The 22,043-nt window shown below is 39.8% G+C and overlaps 1 protein-coding gene across 1 annotated transcript in view; it reads right to left on the minus strand.

The window, feature by feature from the left end:
* LOC112103471 (Fanconi anemia group A protein-like) overlaps nucleotides 1-22,043 on the minus strand; it is a 53,001-nt gene that overhangs the window by 26,211 nt on the left and 4,747 nt on the right. The window contains exons 4-17 of the mRNA XM_026663688.1: nucleotides 20,662-20,744; nucleotides 20,042-20,075; nucleotides 17,776-17,842; nucleotides 17,004-17,116; nucleotides 16,464-16,540; nucleotides 15,652-15,793; nucleotides 14,805-14,938; nucleotides 13,678-13,788; nucleotides 13,156-13,251; nucleotides 13,001-13,060; nucleotides 11,987-12,075; nucleotides 11,356-11,416; nucleotides 11,223-11,272; nucleotides 10,058-10,134 (exon numbers count right to left, since the gene is read on the minus strand). Of these exons, the coding sequence (XP_026519473.1) occupies nucleotides 10,058-10,134; nucleotides 11,223-11,272; nucleotides 11,356-11,416; nucleotides 11,987-12,075; nucleotides 13,001-13,060; nucleotides 13,156-13,251; nucleotides 13,678-13,788; nucleotides 14,805-14,938; nucleotides 15,652-15,793; nucleotides 16,464-16,540; nucleotides 17,004-17,116; nucleotides 17,776-17,842; nucleotides 20,042-20,075; nucleotides 20,662-20,744 (1,194 nt within the window). The remainder of the gene's footprint in view (nucleotides 1-10,057; nucleotides 10,135-11,222; nucleotides 11,273-11,355; nucleotides 11,417-11,986; nucleotides 12,076-13,000; nucleotides 13,061-13,155; nucleotides 13,252-13,677; nucleotides 13,789-14,804; nucleotides 14,939-15,651; nucleotides 15,794-16,463; nucleotides 16,541-17,003; nucleotides 17,117-17,775; nucleotides 17,843-20,041; nucleotides 20,076-20,661; nucleotides 20,745-22,043) is intronic.

The raw sequence follows: 22,043 nt of genomic DNA on the forward strand, positions 1-22,043 counted from the left end.
ATATGGTTCCATATTGTAGTTTAAATGAATTATTACTCAGAGTTCTGTATTAATATGCCTAGTAAGGAATCTATTTGTCAAAAAACATTTTCTGAATCTTGTGTGTCATCTGTATTGTTACAGTCATACTTCCTGACAGGTATTTTGAAATAAATGACCAAAAATAATTGAAACTGGTGTGATTATATTGTCTTATTTTGACAAATAAAATACACAGTTTTCCAGAATTTTTAATTTTTTGTTGCAGAATTTTTAATGTTTTGGCACAGAATTCCCTCAGGAGTAAATCATTGTACCTTTTGACTAGTCAGTTATGAATTTATGTCTAGTTCAGGAAGGAATTTAACTTTCAGAACCAAGAAATGAAGAAATCTTACTTCATATTTTCCTTACTATTCTCCTTTGCTTCCAGCCTCCAGAAATTCGCATAAGCAAACTAGGGAAATATGGTCTAGGTGAAGTTACTATAAGAGAGGTGCACAACTGGTTGAAAGACTGTACTTAAAGAGCAGTTACAATGGCTCTCTCTCAGACAGGGAGGATATAGCCAATGTGGTCCCACAGGAGTCAATCCTGGGTCCAGTACTATTCATATGTTCATTAATAACTTGGATAGTGGAGTGGAGAATATGATTATAAAAGTTGCTGATGACACCAAGATGCAGAGGGGTTGCAAGCACTTTCGAGGACAGGTTTAGAATTCAAAAGAATTGGCGAATTGATCTGAAATCAACAAGATGAAATTCAATAAAGACAAGTGCAAAGTACAACACTACACTACAACTAGGAAGAAAAAAAAAATCAAATGCACTACTACAAAATGGGGAATAACTGACTAGGTGGTTCCTACTGTTGAAGAGGATCTGGAGGCTAACTTCATCCTGGGCTATATTAACAGAGTGTCATATGTAAGACACAGGAGGTAATGGTCCTGCTCTACTCAGCATTGGTGAGACCTCAGCTGGAGTAGTGTGTCCAATTCTGGGCACTGCACTTTAGGAAAGATGTGCACAAATTGGTAAAAGTTTTAGATAACTTGATGGATGAGGAGAGGTTAAAAAAAAACTGACAAGTTTAGTCTTAAGAAAAGACAACTGAGGAGGAGGGGGGGACCTGAGACCAGTCTTCAACTATGTTAAGGGCTTTTATAAAGAACAGTGAAGGATTGTTCTCCATGTCCACTGAAGGTAGAACAAGTAGTAATGGCTTGAATTGGCAGCAAGGGAGATTTAGGTTAGCTATTAGGAAACAAATTTCTAACTATAAGGATTGTTAAATTCTGGAATAAGCTTCTAAGGAAGGGTGCGGTATCCCCATCATTGAAGCTTTTTAAGAACTGGTTGGACAAACACCTGTCAGGGATGCTCTAGGTTTACTTATTCCTAATCAGTGCAGGGAGCTGGACTTGATGACTTCTCAAGGTCCCTTCCAGCCCTTCATTTCTGTGATTCTATGAAGTGTCTGTTCTCCCAGCAAGGCTGGGAAAACATTCCAGAAATACAAAGTTAAATGCTAAAGTTTTAAGTACTAAGTAATCAGATTCTCCTCAAACAAGAAAGCAAGAACTCTACAGAAATCTCCAGATGGGTACATTGGGTTTATTTTGTTTGAATCGCAAAAGATGGTAAGTTCCCACTTGTCACCACAGAGACGCTGCCACCAGCAACATTCCAGCCCCGCCCCGGAGCGCTGCTTTACCACGTTATATCAGAATTCGCGTTATATCGGGGTAGAGGTGTATTAGGGATAACAAGGCTGGTGCATGATCATTTTCCTTTGAGGAAATGACAGTCTATGAGTTTGTACTGTTCAGAAGGGTACTGAGCAGTACAAGACACATTTCTAGGGGACAAGGCTGGGACTGGGAATTTGAGAGTGTCACCCTGTATGTAATTCATGAGTGACTGCTCAGAGCTCATGTATTTAGCTGGGAGTGAATTTGCATCTGAAGGCTATGTAAACAGGCCAGGAGTGGATGTTCTGACAGCAAAGCAGCGTAAGAGGCACCCCAGGCTAGAAAGTTAAGGGACAGCTGTTCAACAGTCCAGATTGAACCCTGGATAATGTTACATGCACCAAGGAGGAGTTAGGCCCTATTGAATCAGCTCTACTAGGCTGTAGAAAATATTGACTAGGCTGAGCCACTAGAGGTCATTATCAACTCAAATGATTCTTTACAAGCTTTTTATTTTCCATCACAGAGACCTGCACAGCTGTCACCACTTAGTACTTCTGCATCTCCTGGAAACCAGGAGGACACTGAGCAGTCAGACTCCGCTGAATATCAGATACTTAACAGCATCTGTGTCTTCATGTTAAGCAAAAGGGGTTGAAACATCCCTATATACCTGCTGCTTCTTTGTGAGACTTTTTTCATGTTTGAAGTGGCTTTAGCAGGAGTCATTTTCTGTGTACAAACTTTTGAGCACACTTGTTAAACAGGAATATTTTACATTAGCTAGTCTGACCTGCATTACTTCAAAATCATGAAGTAAACTTTCTTGCATTTGAAGATATTGCCAATTTGAAAATGTTAGTGTTTTGAAAATCTATTTGCTAACAGAGAATACATAAAAGAGCCCATTCAAAAATCTACAATAGCACCAACATGATGGCTGTGGTGGGATCTTAAATTAAATCCACCTCAAACAGGTGTGGATTGGCAACTGCAATTGTTACATTTTCAGATCTATTTCTCACTCCCTCCCACATCCCCTCTCCTTGAGCATGCACTTTATCCTGTCCTTTGAAAGGCAGGACCACAACAAAGCCTGGATGCAGAAGACCAGGGCTTAGGTTCTCACTCTTCAGTCTAGTGGGGACTATGTTACTCAGGGCTGAGAGCACTTAGTCTCTGAAAAAGAAGAGATGAAGACACTAGGGTTTACAGAAGCACATACATGGCTTTGTAGAAGTCACGTTCTCAATCACAGCAAGTGCTCATATATAGAGTTGGCAAGGAATTAAAAATGGTGGCAAGAGTAAGGAGGTAAAGAAATCCAATAAAGTATCTCTACCTCAGCTCCATAACCTTAAATTCCTGCTCCTGTACAGAACATGGGTCTTGCCTCCCCCCCGCGGCCCCCAAAGGGTAGCAGAAATCCAACTGCCTGCTTGCTAAATATGACCTAGCAATTAGATGTCGTTTTGGAATTGCCAGTGTAGCAGCTGACTCCTTGTCTGCCACAAGTGTGCTGCATTCATTGTAGACGGTCCTATGCTCTCACATTCCAAGAGCCAATACCTGACTGAGTTTGGATCAATCCTATAACAATAAAGTTACCAAGCTCAGCCAAAAAGGCACTTAATATAGTTGCTTTCTTGAGGCTCCACAACTGCCGTCTATCACCACAAAGACAGCTGATAAAGTTTAATTTAGACGGGGGGGGAATTTCTCTTGGATGACAGAAAATGATTTGCAGTAGAAACTGTAACAATAGATATACCTCTCTGCAGACTCTTCCATTTGCAAAGTGACAGCCACCAGATTTTTAAACGTGATATCTAAATCACCACTAAAGAGAAATATGTGCCATTGTGTTCTTGTTGTTCGTCCTTCGAGTTTGAAGATGACCACGACATCACTGATTGGTTTGGTTTCTGTGAACATGTGAGTGGCTGATCAGGCCAATTTGAGCTTTGAACTGTCTGTGGCACACTGAGCAAGAGATGCCATGATGGGTTACTTGATAACAGCGGACATCCTGCTGTTGAGAGATTTACCCTGCCGGCGCATCTGCTCTGCCTCTGTGGTTCTCTTCTGCTCACAGACTGTAGCTCCAGTATGGATGAGACTTTGCCAGGTAGAATGATTATGAGCGAGATCTTCTCAAATATCTGGGTCAATGTCTAGTCTTTGAAACATTTCTGTTGGTCTCCCTGAGCATGCTTTCCCTCCTTTAACTGACCCTAAAAGATCTTCTTTGGCAGTTGTTCATCTGACATTCTGGTGACATGGCTTGCCCATCTCATCTGTGATTTCATCAAGAGAATGGATGCTTGGAATACCTGCCCATATGAGAACCTCAGTATCTGGAACCTTGTCTTGCATCTTATCCTCATCAGTTTCCTCAGACAGCCCATGTGAAAGTGAGTCAGTTTCATAACATGGCGTTTGTACACTGTCCACATTTTGCATGCATACATCATAGTTGGCAACATGATAGCTTTGTAGACTTCAGTTTTGTTTGTTGACTAATGCCTCTACACTCCCACACATTTTCATGTAGTCTGCCAAAGGCCAACACTTGCTTTAGCAATTCTGGCATTGGTTTCATCATCGATATGAATTGCACAGGACAGTGTACTGCTGAGATAGGTGAACTCGTCCACTGCCTGGAGGGTTTAGCCATTCACTGTGATAGTAGCTCTATGTAAGGTTTTCCTGGCGCAAGCTGGTACATCATTTCTGTTTTCTTGAGGTTGATTGAGAGACCAAAATTATCACAAGCTGAAGAGAAACAGTTTATACTCCGCTGCATGTCAGAATCAGATTTGGCAGTCAGGGAACAGTCATTAGCAAACAGAAGATCACGAATTACACTGGTCTACAATTTTTGAGAGAAGTTGTCTGCTTCAGAGATAAAATGTGCTATTTATTATGTATTTTGATGTGCTGAATTCAAATATGACAATTAAAACAACTGATTGGCTACTGTTTCTAAGATATTTAAGTTTTTACATTTTAGGTCTATGTATATTGTGTAGATAGTAGAGTTTTAATCATAAATTGTCAACCTAGGTCTTTTCATGTGTTTATGGTTGCTTTACATGATAATATTTCACCTGTCCTGTTTATGTAACACTTTAAAAATCAGCAAAAGGGTTATATAAATAAAATTTATTATGAAACAAAAGGCAAAAAACTATTATGTACATAGTTTAGTCCTATTCAGTGTCTACCCGGCGCTTCTTGGCTTGTCTCTTGTATTCATTAAATGGAGCATCTCTTGTCACTGTCCAGCAATAGTCTGCAAGCATTGATGGGCTCCATTTGCCCTGATTGCAACAATGGAGAAATGCTATGTCCTGGTGAAATCGCTCGCCGTGCTCGTCGCTCACTGCTCTGCAGTTCGGTGGAAAAAAATCTAGATGAGAGTGCAAAAAATGTATCTTTAGTGACATGTTGCAACCAAGGCTTTTGTATGCCTTGAGGAGGTTTTCCACCAACAACCTGTAGTTGTCTGCCTTGTTGTTTCCGAGAAAATTTATTGCCACTAACTGGAAGGCTTTCCAGGCCGTCTTTTCCTTGCCACGCAGTGCATGGTCAAATGCATCATCTCGAAGAAGTTCACGAATCTGAGGACCAACAAAGACGCCTTCCTTTATCTTAGCTTCACTTAACCCTGGAAATTTTCCACGGAGGTACTTGAAAGCTGCTTGTGTTTTGTCAATGGCCTTGACAAAGTTCTTCATCAGACCCAGCTTGATGTGTAAGGGTGGTAACAAAATCTTCCTTGATTCAACAAGTGGTGGATGCTGAACACTTTTCCTCTCAGGCGCCAATGACTGTCGGAGTGGCCAATCTTTCTTGATGTAGTGGGAATCTCTTGCACGACTATCCCATTCGCAGAGAAAACAGCAGTACTTCGTGTATCCAGTCTGCAGACCAAGCAAGAGAGGAACAACCTTCAAATCGCCACAAAGCTGCCACTGATGTTGGTCATAGTTTATGCACCTCAAAAGTTGTTTCATGTTGTCACAGGTTTCCTTCATATGGACTGCATGACCAACTGGAATTGATGGCAAAACATTGCCATCATGCAGTAAAACAGCTTTAAGACTCGTCTTCGATGAAGAAATGAACAGTCTCCACTCATCTGGATCGTGAACGATGTTGAGGGCTGCCATCACACCATGGATGTTGTTGCAGGCTACAAGATCACCTTCCATGAAGAAGAATGGGACAAGATCCTTTTGACGGTCACGGAACATGGAAACCCTAACATCACCTGCCAGGAGATTCCACTGCTGTAGTCTGGAGCCCAACAGCTCTGCCTTACTCTTGGGTAGTTCCAAATCCCTGACAAGGTCATTCAGTTCACCTTGTGTTATGAGGTGTGGTTCAGAGGAGGAGAATGGGAGAAAATGTGGGTCCTGTGACATTGATGGTTCAGGACCAGAAGTTTCATCCTCTTCCTCGTCTGACTCAAGTGAGAATGATTCTGGTGCATCAGGAACCGGCAGTCCTTCTCCGTGGGGTATTGGGCGTATAGCTGATGGAATGTTTGGATAATGCACAGTCCACTTTTTCTTCTTTGACACACCTTTCCCAACTGGAGGCACCATGCAGAAGTAACAATTGCTGGTATGATCTGTTGGCTCTCTCCAAATCATTGGCACTGCAAAAGGCATAGATTTCCTTTTCCTGTTCAACCACTGGCCAAGATTTGTTGCACAAGTGTTGCAGCATATGTGTGGGGCACACCTCTTGTCCTGATCTCCAATTTTGCAGCCAAAATAAAGGTGATAGGCTTTCTTAACCATAGTGGTTATACTGCACTTTTGTGATGCAAAAGTCACTTCACCACAAACATAGCAGAAGTTATCTGCACTGTTCACACAAATACGAGGCATCTCTGCTCACTTTGGCTAAACAGAAATGTGTCCCTTTGCAAAATCAAACACTGACAAATAAGAGAGCACGACACTGTATGATTTCTAGAGCTGATATAGGGCAATTTGTTCAGCAGAGTGATGTAAGCTTCGTTATGATTGCATCATCCATGACTTCTAGGAATAACATGATGCAATTCATATCACGTATGACGCAATACCAGCTTCAGATTGCATCATTCATTGTTTTGCCTAAAAAGCAAGTACTGTCCAAACCCAGCCATAGTTTTATTCATAGATCCAGTCAAAGATGTATTTTAGTCATTTCTGGTTTAAATTGAGATCCCTTCCCTTTAGAACTCACTTATCCTCCGCCATTCCCAAGTCAAGGGTCGTATATACTGACCCAATAGCATATCTTGAAAATTAGAGCCAAACAACAATTTTAAGCATCATTTTCGTTCTCAGTGATCCAGAATTAGTAAAGTTTGACTACATTTATTTCAGAAGCATTTTGGCTGTAGAGCAGTGTTATCACTTCCTGTACCTTTGTCTTTATCTGTATCTGTAGTCTCCTCAGATTTAAAATTTGCCATCAGTCCGGTATCTGATGCCAATACCAGTGTCACTGTCACAAAAGGCATCTGTAAACATAGCAGAAAACCTCTCAACACACAGCTCTTCTTGACTCCATTGATGACTGGGAATGGTTCAGATGACTCATCGTCATCCATAATGCAAGGGACCATGTCATCATGGAATTGCCGAACCATTGTGATGAATTTCTCTGGGCAAATGAATTTTGCCATGATCTTCCAAAGGCCCTCCCAACTGATTATAGCAAATGCTTTTTTCAGGTCAATGAAAGTCATATACAGGTTGGAGTTCTGTTCCTGGCATTTCTCCTGAAGTTGACAAGCTGCAAACACCATATCTATGATCTTGCATCCTTTCCTGAAGCCACATGGTCTCTCAGGCAGGAGTCCTTATCCAATGTGTTGCACAAGGCAATTCCGCAGGTGCCCTAGACATTGTCTGCTTCACCTTAACCCCGCTCAGAATACTGCGGCTGATGGGGATCCTGCAACAGCGGTCGAAAAAACACACAAAAAGACAAAATAAAAAAAAAAAAAAAAAAAAGGACAAGAGTGACACCACTCACCATCAGTGTTTGGAATGCGAACACATTAATGGACTGCACAACAGTAGACAGACCAGAGAGTGCAGCTCTAGTTGGTAGCGAACTGGCCAGATGTAACATCCAGATAGCATTCCGGACTGAAACCCACCTAGCTAAAGAACAACTTACTGAAAAAGGAGCCAGTTATACCTTCTTCTGGAGTGGCTGTAGCAAAGAAGATGGACATGAAGCTGAGGTTGGGTTTGCCATCAAAATACAGCTAGTTCATAGAATATCAGGGTTGGAAGGGACCTCAGGACGTCATCTAGTCCAACCCCCTGCTGAAAGCTTAGTTAACAAGCTTACGAATTTCCCAAAGGGTGTGAATGCTAGACTCATGCTAATGAGACTCCCACTATTTGGGAAAAGATGTGTAACTATCATCAGCGCCTATGCACCCACCATGACCGACCCAGATTTGATCAAGGATAAATTTTACGAAGACCTGGGGTCACTTATTGAAGAAGTGCCAAAGGCAGACAAGCTCAACATTCTTGGTGACTTCAGTGCTAGAGTTGGCGCAGATTATCAGGCATGGCCAGGTATCATTGGGGAAAAAACGGCCTTGGGAAATGAAACAGCAACGGGCTCCTCTTACTGAGGAAATGTGCTGAACATGACTTCTTCATCACCAACAGTCTTCTACCTGTCAAACTGTGACAACATGTCTTGGATTCATCTGCACTTCAAGCACTAGTATCATATTAACTAGGTCTAGGTTGGCTATTAGGAAACACTATTTCACTAGGAGGGTGGTGAAGCACTGTAATGGGTTACCTAGGGAGGTGGTGGAATCTCCATCCTTAGAGGTTTTTAAGGCCCGGCTTGACAAAGCCCTGGCTGGGATGATTTAGTTGGGGATTGGTCCTGCTTTGAGCAGAGGATTGGACTAGCTGACCTCCTGAGGTCTCTTCCAACCCTAATATTCTATGATTCTATGTCATCATCAGGAGACGAGACAGACAGGATGTTAGAGTGACAAAGGCCATGAGAAGTGCAGAATGCTGGACTGATCAAAGGCTTATAGTCTCCAAGCTGAATATCCAGATACATCCTAGTGGAAGACCATGAGGTAAAAAAAGCACCCGAAAAGCTTAATGTCTCCAAATTAAAACAGGCTTTTGCTGAAGAACTGTGCAACTTGTAACAATTGATGCAAACTAACATCATCAAGGAAAATTGGGCATTGTGTACTCAGCTGCATCAAATACCCACAGTTCCATCACACGTAAACATCAACATTGGTTTGATGAAAACAATACCGACAAAGGGAGACTATTGAACGAGAAATATTGGCTCCATGAGGCCTGTTTAGGAGACAGCACTTCAACATCTAAGAAGGCAGTCTTCAACAACATCAAAAGGATTGTCCAATGCAAACTTAGAGAGATGCAAAACTGATGGCTGAGCAGCCAGGCAGATGAGAGTCAATCTTATGCAGACAGCAATGGTATGAAGAATTTCTGTGATGCTCTAGGGACAATCTATGGGCCATGGTCATCAGGAACATTTCCAATACCGAGTGCCAATGGCACCACACTGCTCATTGACAAAGAAAAGATACAGCAAAGGTGGGCAGAACAGTTTAACAACATATCAAGCATCTATTAGCAAGGAGGCAATTGATCAACTGCCCCAGATTGATATTAACATCTCTCTTGCTGATCCCCCAACACTCACTGAAACTGCAAAAATGATGGACCTGCTGTCAAATGGTAAAGCACCTGGAGCAGATGCTATACCAGAAGTCTATCAAGCCAGAGGCTTGCACAGTCAGTCTGAAACTGACTGAATTTTTCCAGTCAATGTGGACTCAAGGAACTATACCCCAGGGTATAAGGCTGCATTCATCGTCCACTTGTACAAACAGAAAGGTAACAGAGAATCCTGCAACAACTATCAGGGCATCTCTTTGTTGTCAATAGCCAGCAAAATTCTCACCAGAATTATATGTACACACCTGACTACTACAGAAGCTGGGGAGGAGGAAATCCAGAGGCCAATAAAGTCTTAAAGAAAAGCAAAGATCACTCTTATTTTTCTACACATTTTTATTGCACCCATCATCCTGGATGGTAGGTATCCAAGCAAATATATTTAATACAAACACCACCCTAATAAAATTCAGAATCAAACGACAATATATTTTGTTTTATGTATTAATAAAACACCAATCACTGTTGTCTATATATAGGGAAAGAATCTGATTTGTAATGCTTGGAAAAATTCCCCATCTAAAAGGGAGTCAGTGAAAACAGATGTTTAATCTTGGTTCATTTCTCTAACAAACTAAATGCTTAAGTAAATACAGATATTTCTCACCTTGTAACAGTTTCTCTTTCAAAGAATGACAGGCTTGGATATATCTGGAGTACAAGTTTGGTGGAATTTTGTCAGCTCTGCACCAAGAGAAAAAAAAATTCTATTTACATCATTTAACCTCAGAGTTCAGACTAATTAAAATAAGTGCATAACTAAAGCAGACACTGCACTTGACAACATTTTTATGATACCACCTGTCAAAGCCAGGATAGTTGCACACTAGAGATTAGCAGTATTATACAATATGTGGGGGCAAGAGTGCACAAAAGGGAGTGCAGTTATGGGACAGAGTATGCACTCATCTCAAGTGCAGGGCGAGACTGAAATCAAAGGCTGTATGACCTCCAAACACCTGATAGGCAGGTATACAATACTAAATGTTCTTTACAGCGTTAATAGAAGGATTAGATCAATTAAATCAGTTTAAGTTGTAACATGCAGATAGGAGCTTGTCTACATGGTGGGGTAATACGCTCTATGGGGGTGTGATTTCTAAAGGGTACTAACGTGCTTTAATTGGTCCGTGTGACCCTGCTAGTGCACACTAAGCGTTCCCTAGTGCACTTTAACATAGTACCGTTTCAGACAGCACTACATTAAAGAAAACCAGCAGAGTCCATAAGGACCAATTAATGATCAATATATTAGTGCACTTTAGAAATCATGCCCTCATACAGTGCATTATCTCACCATAGAGACAAGCCTTAAGTCTTAGATATAGTTTGGAATTAAGAGACACGATTGAGGCATTCATACAGAAATGTTTGTTTTAAAAGTCAGCTACAGAAAAGTTACTAGTTTTGAAACAAGTTTATTCCGACTGGGCAAGAAAACATCACACAGTCAATCTTCAGGAATGATCGAGTCCTTACCATGGGATATGTCCTCCTTAGACACTATCCTGACAAACCATAACAGCAGATCTTGAAGTATTGCCATTGCAGCAAACTCATCCCCAGCAGCGAGGCACTCTACCTGCCAACTGAATCCAGGTGTCTCAGGGGGTGAGAAATCCTACCCGGGAGGTTAGCTAGTAGGTACCATTTTGCAAACAAGGTATCTCAGCGCATGAACCTCAGATAACCTGATTCTGTAGTCAAACGTTCCCAACACATAGTCCAGAAAATCAGAAACTCCCTTTGCCTCATGTGCTTTATTTTCATACCTCTTTAAGGAGTCTATAAAAACGATGCGCGAGTCTGGAATTTCAGGGAGCTGTAACAAAAAGCAGCCAAATCAGAAATGCATTTACTACCCACAAACATGTTTCCAAATGAAAGGATAAGAAAAATACTAACCACACGTGGCATGAGTAAAGCAGGAATAAAGTGGGAAGCATAATAGGGTCTTCTGAAAATACTAAAACAGAAGGTGAAAAGATTAGCAACTAAATACGGAGGGCAATTTTGTTAATATCTTAGGAGTGATTTCTGCTTGCTACACGAATAAGAATATTTGAGTATAGTTGCTTCAGTTAAAAACCAGAACAAACTTTATTAACCATAAAAACTCAGCAATTTAAAATGGAGAAATACCATACCCGTGTTAACTATTCTTAGTGTGGGGTTTCCTTCCTATTATTAGCTTCTCAGAGGATAGAGTCCAAATTCCCAGTTAGTATTCATAGCATGAAAAACTGGGTTTTCACACAGTACATTCTTATAGACATTGGTTTTTTAAGTTTTAAACATCCTCAAAAGATGGCTTTTTAACAGAAGCGGTGTCTTCCCTTCTGTGTGCATATGGCCTTTTTATCCTCTGAGAATCATCTGCACAAATAGCCTGAGCTTAGATGATTACTGCAGCACTGGATAAATTAACAAGATTTTCTTAAGTGCGTCTTTGCTTCCATCCTAAAATTTTATCTTATTTTTTCTTTGATGTGCTCTTGAAACAATCTTTTGAGAAACTTCTAGAAAGATACCATACCTGGCCTCCATCACACTTGTTGGGATCTTCCCTGTATTTTCAAATATCCGAATAGCCTTTTCAACATCTTCAAGTGCCTGGCTCTGGGGCTGGCTCATGTAGGTAACAAGAAGGGAACAATATAGTGAAGTCTTTAGCATAACGGAGTAAATCATTCTTGCCTTTTCTTGCTTAGTAACGGTGGTCTTATTTTTACAGCACAGAGATAAAGGGTGCAACTACATAACTGGAACAGGCTGGCACGGAGAGTAACAGTTCAAGTATACTAGTAAGGCTGCTCTCTCTTCTGTGTTTCATGCACTTTGTTTTTTGGGATGGGGTTGAATTCAGTGCTCATAACCTTTCACTGAATTGCATTGGCTAGAACTAAACAGAATGCAGGGTATGGCCATCTAGGTGTCCCTCAAGCAGGCTGCTAATGAAATGAAGTTGCAACAACTTGTGGCAATCTCCCAATGTGCAAACATATCTAATGCAGATGAGGAGAGACAAGATGACCCTTTCACTAGGGACTTAAATAGAATTTGAGCCTCCTAAGACAAACCACCAATGTACTCAGCTGCTGCACCACTGACAATAGCCCTATTTCATGCACTTTAAAATAAATTCAGTTTCTTTACTTATTTCCACATTCCATCTGTATGTCCTATTGCATTACCAACTAATCAAAATACAGAAACTATAGAAAAAAAGTGTGACTCAAAAGGATCAAGCCAAATATTCCCTTTTTGATTAGTATTATTCAAAATATATCATAAACAGGACAGTATAAAACTGCAGTCTGTAGACAACTCACACCCCCGCATGGATTATTCCCCTTAAACGTGAGAGTCATGTAGATTCTACAGCAAACAGATGCTATACAAAATTAAAAATAATTATTATTTACTGAGCTGATATATTCCATAGTTTTTCATGTAGCCAAAAATGCAGTGTAATTTTGTACTGAGACGTGTTACCACAGTAACAAAAAGTATAATTCACTGGAAGTCATCCTGGAAAATCCTCCAGTACCTGCACAGCTTCCTTTGTTGAAGATAAATCCTCATAGAGCCCCATGTCTTCTATAGCAACCTGTAAGTGTCACAAGAAAAAGGAAAATGTCACAGAGCAGTTGATATTCTGATGGGAAAGGATTTTTCAGGTGGTGGAGAATGCTTTTCACCAACCTTGAGATCAGCCAATCGGGTTTTGGCCAGAGTGATGTATTCCAAGAGAAAGGGACGGTATTTTGTTGGCACAAAAGGCGGATGCATTATATGGACCTAAAGAGTAAAATTCAAAGCAAGGTTTACTATTTGGACAGCATACAAAAGCCAGCTTCTGGTTCATCTCCTTACAGATTCCTGGGAGCTTTGAAGCTAGGCAATGAAAGCACTGTTGCCTGCTTAAGAGCGCACAGAAAAGCCGGTTATATGGCAAAGGAAATCTTTCCACATACAAAATTGCTATGAATTTTAATTTAGTCCCCTGAGGTACTCTTTCTTCATTGTGTCAAGGCATTAAAAGAACTCTCAGCTAGTTTATTTTATAGAGAAAACTTGGTCCTGCTTCTGAGGTACATATTGAAAGTTATAATAATAATCTGGTCCAGTCAAAGGCCATGTGACCTTAGTTTGATAAGCTGAAGCAGTTTGGAGTAGGCCCCTAACAACCTCACAAGAGAATGATCTCCATAAGATGCATCTCACCTTCAGATACTGGGGTGCTTCAAAGGGGACCAATTCTGACAGGAACTCGAAGAGAAAGACCAAAGCCTTCTTACTGCTACCATGGTAACCACTGGCATTTCCAAAGGAAACCTGAAAGGGAGAACATGCGAAAATTGTCTTTCAGCCTTGAGAAAATTACTACCACTGCACCCTGCTACACTCAGTGTAGAAATCCCATCTACCCTATAAATCTGTTATCTGCCTAGATAGTGTTTCTGCAAAAAGATATTGAAAGGATATTATTTATAAAAATCAATCTCTACCAGAAAAATCTACCACAGTAAATATCAAAGTTCGGTTTAATGCTCTCTCATGAGGACATTTATAGGTAGTTAAATGAGGTAATATACTGAAGGATTTGCAACAGCAAATGCACAGGTTTCTACACAGGGTAAATACAGCTTTGCTCTGATACACTTAAGTATTACAGGGATAATAAACCTAGCTATTGAGATCACACAAAACAAAGAATCAGTTCACTTTTCAATAAATCCTAGATATTTCACCATCAAAAGCTTCAGGACATATTTTCAGACCTTTCAAGCCAATTTGCATTTACAAAAATGCATGGGAATTTGTATGCGTAAATTGCATACACATTTACCACAACCGTAAAAGCAAATGATCAATTATCCTAACTGATCAACACATGCAATTACAAAAACTGCATACACATTTTTGGTAAACAGGAGTACCTTACACATGAATTTCTCTAGCCTACAACTTGTGTTAATGATGATTTCAATTATCATGATTGTAACAAATGTTGTGCAAGGAGAGAGATTTCTGACCAATAAATGGAGAAGCCAATGTGTAGTTAGGGAGGAAGGAAGGAAGGAAGGATCAGAGAAAGCTAGAATGACTAAAGAAGAAATTATTTATTTGTAAATACAAAGGCAATATTTAAGACTAATAATATACAGTATCACCAATATCAGGATCATCAATTGTTGCTCTATTTCTACACCAGGCTGACTGACTGAAATGAAGATTTTCTTGTTCAGGTTTATATCAACCTGTTCTTTCCAACTGTCTCCCTTGTACACACTTCCTCTTCAGTTAAGGAATAAGATTCCCAGGAATAAGAAGTCCTTATTTATTCTTACCTTAAACCATTCAGCATAAGGCATGAACACAGCAGGACCCTCAAGGGCAGCCTGACGAGCTATCAAGAATGCAGTGATCATGTTTTCCATATCGTAATTCTCAAAGGCTTTTATCAGCAGACTGCTCAGAAGGTCTAGAAAAGGTATAACAATAGGCCAAAAACACTAAATATCTGTGGTAAAAATTTAATGGAATCTTGGCAACTGTGTTGGAATATTACTACAATAAATGCAGCCAATTATCTGTGATAAAAGACGTCTGGGAAACAGTGACAAGTGGCAGCACATAATACTACACTACAGATTCAAATTTGGGAGAGGCTTTGGGACTCGATCTGAACATCTTTTCATATATAATAAAAAGGCACTTTTGCTATTCAACAAACCCTTTAGACTCTACAGGGCTCCAAGCACTGCACAGAATACAGCAACTGAATGCACAATAGGAAACTCAGAAAAATGGAGTCTAACTACTAGTATCACATTGCAAGCGCACATGTTAAGGCAGAAGTCAGACTCTACAACACGCTGCCAACCACATTAGCAATTAAGATGGTTATCATATAACCACTGCTAGCTGAATTTAAAATTTGAGAAATGGGAAAGTCATAGGATGTGGCACGTGCATCAAGGTGAAACTTGGAGTATTTGACTGGAAAAGCAGAGCTCCTGAATTGTTCGTTACCTTATAAACACAGCAGACAATTATACAATGTCTGAAGCCATCTAAAAGCAGTGATTATAAATTTAATATTACAATGGTAATTATTGTGGACTGTTCAGCATTTGGAAAGCAAGAGACAGCAATGCACACAAGTTCCCTACCAAGTTTCTCAGCCCTCTGTACCTTTAACCAGCTGCTCTGCTTCAGTCTGGCAGACTACCAATGTAGAAAAGCAGGACAGCACATGCTGCCAATTCACCTCATGAGTCTCCAGAATCTGCTGCAAATGACAGATCAACTTCTCTGCACTGAATGCCACAAACAGCTGGAAGACAGGAACAGTGAATCACTTTAGCTATGAATTCTAACATTCACTAGAGTGAAATCCACCCCAGACTCTTCTCCCAGGACACTCCAGACTTCAGTAATAAGGCAATTCCCTTCTGCCTGATTTTCTGACAAAGCTACATGTCCAATACACCAGCTTCCCAGAGCCCTAGCCTTTTTTGACCCTATTCCTGCTACAATAAACAGCAATACTCCCATTTTCTTCAGTGGGAGCAAGGTCAAGTCCTTTAACAAAACCAAACCACCCAAGTGCCCTGTGCCCACCACTTTATTTTTGTAGTTACTATTATTGTTACATGCTGGAAAAATGAGTGCTTTTACTTTCATTCTCCCTTCTTTATCCATACATAGTTGTGCAAAATTAATCAGAATAAACAAAATCTTATGACAACATTTTCTTTCCACCACCGTTGCCTACCACTATTGGATGATCCAGATTTTGAGACTGAAATACACTGTTCTTGAGAAGTCCCATCTCAATCTAGAGTATATTAGCAGCATTTCAACAAGAAAAATCAGTACACAAACTGGAGTAAATATATTCTTAAACCAATTTTAATACATTAAGCAGTGAAAGTTTTCAGAAATTGAAGATGTGCAAAAATATAAACAATATTCTCTTAGCAAATCTTGGGAGACAGACATACTTTGCGATACAAGGTAGTAAGCAGTGGGCAGGTTCTTGCAAAGCTCCACTCTCTCTGCATATGAATGGCATCAGATGCTGCATCCACAGGAAAGAAAACAAGTTTAATTACCACCAGTGGTTAGATAAGGAATAAAAACATGAAACCTCCCTGAAATCTGGCATCCAGATCTATTTCAGACACTTTAACTGACAGCCTGCAATTAGTACTATTTGTAAACGTCTCCCAATTCGCAGGCAAGCAGTGCCACACCACAGTTCAACGGGGCTATTTTCCGCATGCTTTGCAGTCCAAATGTATTTCTTCCAGGACAAGTCATACTTTAGAGTAGGCACCAAAGACCAGCAGCCCTCCTGCCTTAAGATTTGATGTAAGCCAACAGAAAATAAACCACACAAAAAAAAGTGACATCAAGCATTGGGGAGGACTGTATTGTACACTTAGAAACCAAATCTTTCCTATAACTGTATCACATTACAGCTGAGGATTGACGCACTAGCTACAGCATGAAGAGCTAGCCTTTCCTTCCTTGATTCCTACCTTGCAACAAAGGATTGTAGGTAAGAATCTCAGTCAGGGTGTGAATGAAGAACTGTTGCAAAGACTCTGGAAAGTTGGTGCTTTTGTACATTGTATCAGTGAATATGTTCAGCCTACAAATGAAAACAACAAAAGAACTGTTCAGGAACAATAAATGGGAGCCATGATCCACGATGAATGGAGTACAGTTCATGACTTTTTCCCTTTAAATTTGTTTTCACAGTCAACTGCCAAAATGAAGAAAACATTGAGACTTTTATAATACATACAAAAAGAGGTTACTGTGTATTCTGCTCAAACTATCAGCTTTACACAATAACACAGGATGGGACTGAAGACTGAAAGATGCATAGCAGGAATGCTAATTGGGAATAGGATCAAAGCAGGACTAAGGGTGTCTGGAAGCAGAAAATTCAGGAGGAGATCTGAACTGATGGAAGCTGCAGGGGACAGGAAGATGAGAACTAGGGTAGGAATAACTGCCGGGAAAGTCACAGAATGCCATGTGGGGATACCATACAATTCAGGACTGGTATCTATATTGCCAAAATATACTTTACTACACTTACATTTATTTTCTACAGATATCGTCTATGGTGTTTGCATATGTATATTTGATGAGGGAGGGGAATGCCAAAAATAAGTAGCCATACTTTTAAATTATTTGTAAACAGGTTAAAATATGCTCATTTCATAATTTTTATGTCCATAGAAAACAGACATGCAACAGTGGGAAAAATGCAAACAATACTCACAGGAGGAGATTTCTTACCAGCATTTCACAGCCTGTAATTTAGAAGAATCTTCCTGTTTTTCATTAGCAACAGCATCAAGTACCCCTGATTCTCCAAAATAAAACACAAATAGTCAAAGGAAGAGAAAGAAAGATGGAAAGAACGGTGTCATTAAACAACATGGAGGAACTAATTAGAACAAGCAACATGTGCATCCTTTAAGGAGGTGACCCCTTTAGGGAAATGTGCCGCAGGAACCATTCATCTGTGCTTGGTTCTTATGAAAATTTCTCAAAGTAGCACAAGGGTTTAAAAGCTACTAATACTAACCTTGAACCAGTTTAAAAGGCTCCCCAGCATGCGCTAGAAACGAAACCATTTAAAGATGCACATAAATGAAAATTTAAATTTCCAAACCCTAGGGCCCTAGATTCTGACGTTTGATGTGCTAGTGTAGATCCTTGCACCTGTTTGGAGTCCCACTAAAGACAATAGGATTCTGCATGGAGGAAGGTAGTTTATGCTAGAAGATCATATATTCATTTATCCTTTAGTGGATTACTAATTCTCCTCATTATATTAAAGAGAAAGCAGAATGCAGCTTGTTAATTCACCACTGTCCGTCCCAACTCTGGGGTTTTCCCATGTTATATCTACTAAGTAACATTCAAGTGAAGACTAGGCCTACTGCATTAATTGTTGATGAAGACAACAAAATGCACTGGCAACTCACACCCAGTACTGTCTTGGCCCATCAAGTTACAGTTCTCATTGACCAGATGAAATGCTGATTAAATTAAATTAAATTAATGGAGATAGCCCATCTCCTAGAACTGGAAGGGACCTTGAAAGGTCATCGAGTCCAGCCCCCTGCCTTCACTAACAGGACCAAGTACCTCCTTCTGAAATTTTCTAGGGGGTCCACAAATGGAAAGAGATTGAAAACCACTGCTCTAGTGAATGTGGTAGAGAAAATGGCTTTTCTGTTTCTTGATCCATCACATCTTCGAAAGCCTCAAAATTACTGAAGGGAAATCAATAAAGTACTCTTGAGCTTTAAGGAAAGAGCCCTTAGATTAAGAGTGGGGTTCTCTCTTGTGACCCACTTTTAAAAGGAAATGTACTGGGATGCAGGAGAGACAGAGATGCCCCAAACTTGTTCCTTATCTGCCAGACCCTGCTATTTTCTCCCTTCCTAAAGGGGAATAAATTAATGTTAAATAGAGGAGACTAGGGGAGGGGAGAGGAGAAAAACCACTGATCTTCAGACACAGGAGCTCACTATCACTGTATACCTAATATAAAGCACAATGCTCCCACTGCTTCTCCTCACGCAGACACTTCTCCCCCAGACCAAGGTCTTTGTTAAATCATTACGTTATTTTATATAAAATATCGACATCTGCTTTAAGGCAGTTGATTAGTTACTGAAGTGTAGAGAGTCCAGTAGTGTCACAGATGTAAATTAAACAAGCTAACTTTAAGACTTAGTATTAAGGCCCTTATTATTTTCTCTTTTGTGGAACACCCTGCAGTTTATACACAGTTCTGGGCTGTATTGTATTCCACTGAGAAACCAGAGGAACAACTAGTCAAGTGCCACATGTGAGGAGTAGGGCAATATACTAGTCTATAAAGCATCAGTGGCAATGACTGGGTGCTCACCCTGCAGAGAGAGCTGCGTGGACAGCACAGCAACAGGTGAGAAAGATCATCCGCTGCCGATCAGAAAAGCTGTGACTTCTGTTTGGTCTTTTTTGCATTGTGATTTGTGATGAAAATCCAGGCATTACTATTCTTGCCCACGCAGCAATATCATCAGGACTGCCCAACACAAGATGGATACATGATTCATGGGAAAATTCAGGAAGACTAGCAATTTGAAGATTACACATGCAATTTAAATTACAAGGTCTCGTTCTTGGCTCATTGTTATTAACACATCACTATATAAAAGATATTTCAAATTTTACAAAAAGTTATTCTGCTAGTTAAAATTGCAGCGTTATGGTGTCACAATGACTTAGCACCAAGTCACTTGTATAAAACATGCAAATTCCAAGTTCTTAGTCAGGGAGAGCTAGTATAAAAGAACAAGGGGTTATCTGTAATGCAAGAGGAAGCTCATGGGGGAAGGTGCATCAGAGGTATGTACATGATGCAACACAACAGAGGAAATCCATCACTGGTAAACAACTCCTTAATACCCTTGGAAATCTCCCAGGAAAGAATGGAGGTATGTCTAGCAAAGTACAATCCTAGTAAATTGTACAAAGCCCCAAATTATAAATAATCAATACTTACATGTCAACATTTTTTGCAGTACAGCATAACAGATCTATTTAAAATTAACAAATTAAGACCATTTAGCATTTAAGAAGGCTGTAAATATGTTCAGAGACAGTATATTGGCTCAAAAATTAAATTATCCTAAAATTCCTAATTTAAAGATTAACTGTTAAACAACTATTTGTAGTATAAACACAATATATAGGATTTCCCAATATTTTTTTTTCTACTACTTCACAGTATTTCGCACTGCACACTGGAAAGGAAGCAGAGCAATCAAGCAAAATCTGTATGTAGAAAAGAAAATGGTGACCCTGACAAGAGTTACTGTGACAATTCATCATCCCAAAAATAATCTTTACAAAACATATTGATTTTGAAAAAAAGCCAGTTTCATAAATTAGTTCAGGAAGGTCCATGATAAACTCTCAAAGAATCACCTCTGCATTGGTCTCCTCACCATTTCTCTCTCTGATTGCTCTCCTGACTTAGTGTCCTGTCTATGTTAAATTGTAAGCAATTTGCAGCACAGATCGGGTCTTATTGTGTGTGCTATAAAGCACCATTTATATCAATGGTGCTTAAAAAAAAATAAAAAAAATAAAAAAGTATAAATAGTAGCATTTTGCCCTTACATGGGGGATTTTCTGGAATTCCACTTTCTTTCCCAGATCTGAAGTTTGCTGAAATCCATTCTGAAGAAACATGATCGCAAAGTCTGCAAATTAAGAACGAACAACTGTTTCAGCATTCTCTTCTACGTACAATGAAAGAACACATCCAGTCTCCCAGAAGGGCTATTACTGGTAAAGTTTCATTTGTTACACAGCGAAGTTAGTGAGGTTGCCCAACACTAGGCTATCTCCTTAGAGGAGAAATTATTTCATATACAGAATGACCAAAGGCATCAGACATCACAGAGGTAGCAATAGTGGCCATATAAGAACTTAGATAGATCAGGCAGTTCATTGACTCACATGCAATCAATACAACAGAATGCCAATATGTTGTTTGTTACACATCTTATGCAAAATAATTTTACAAAGTGATTTATTATCTTTTCCTTATGCTACAAATTCAAATGCATGAAGAGCTATTTGGCTCTTCGGAGTTCCACACTCCAGGTAAGCCTCTTCAGAAGAGAAATCCCACTGTGCCTGAGGAGATCTGTGGAAAAGGATTAACCCACACCACTATTAGAAGAGATTCACTCAGTGCAGACAAAAATCTCAGACTGAATGTTGAATTTTCAAGAATGCATGTATTTGAACAATGAAAATGCAGAAATTTCAACCAAATAACTCAGTTTGCCTGGCAGTACCTGACCAAGTGCACTGGTCAAAAGATCTGACTGGTACTCCACAGTCAAATGACCAAGCTATTGGCTTCTTCTGAACCAGGAGAGAAGCACAAAAATTAGACAAAAAGGTGGGCAGAGAAGAAAACATAAAATGGAATCCTGGTTAGTATTAGGGTTTTTTTTTTTTTTTTTAAAATAGCCAAATGGATGATGGATACTCTATGGAGGTGACAGGATCAGGATGCAGGAAATGAGTGCTGGTGACACACACCACCACTAGCGCCCATTGCTGGTCAAAAAAAATGAACTTCAGGCCACTAACGTAATGTAACAGAATATAAAATGTTTACTTGCAAAGCTACATGCTAGAAGCGATGAAAGACAAATGGAATAGTGGAGAGAAAGGAACAGGAGAAAAAGGAACAGGAGATTTTAGCCACCACAACTCTAATGATATCATGGCCAGTACTGGAATGGACAGTCTCTTAATTATTAAAACAAAGTTATGAAGGAATAAAGAAAGAGAAAATTATGGTTTCAGGTTAACAGTCAAAGAATTCACTTTCTTAAATTCCCTTAACAGTATAGAAATGTAGCCTTCTTCATCAAAACAGATAACAAAGGAATACAAGCTGAAGACTGTGTTGACAGACACTAAAGTTCTGAGTTGAATGTTGTCTGTTGTAGATTCTAAAGCAGGGGTCGGCAACGTTCGGC

Source organism: Terrapene carolina, unplaced genomic scaffold (assembly GCF_002925995.2).
Source record: "Terrapene carolina triunguis isolate 2854851 unplaced genomic scaffold, T_m_triunguis-2.0 Scaffold33891, whole genome shotgun sequence".
Classification (NCBI taxonomy): Eukaryota; Metazoa; Chordata; order Testudines; family Emydidae; genus Terrapene; species Terrapene triunguis.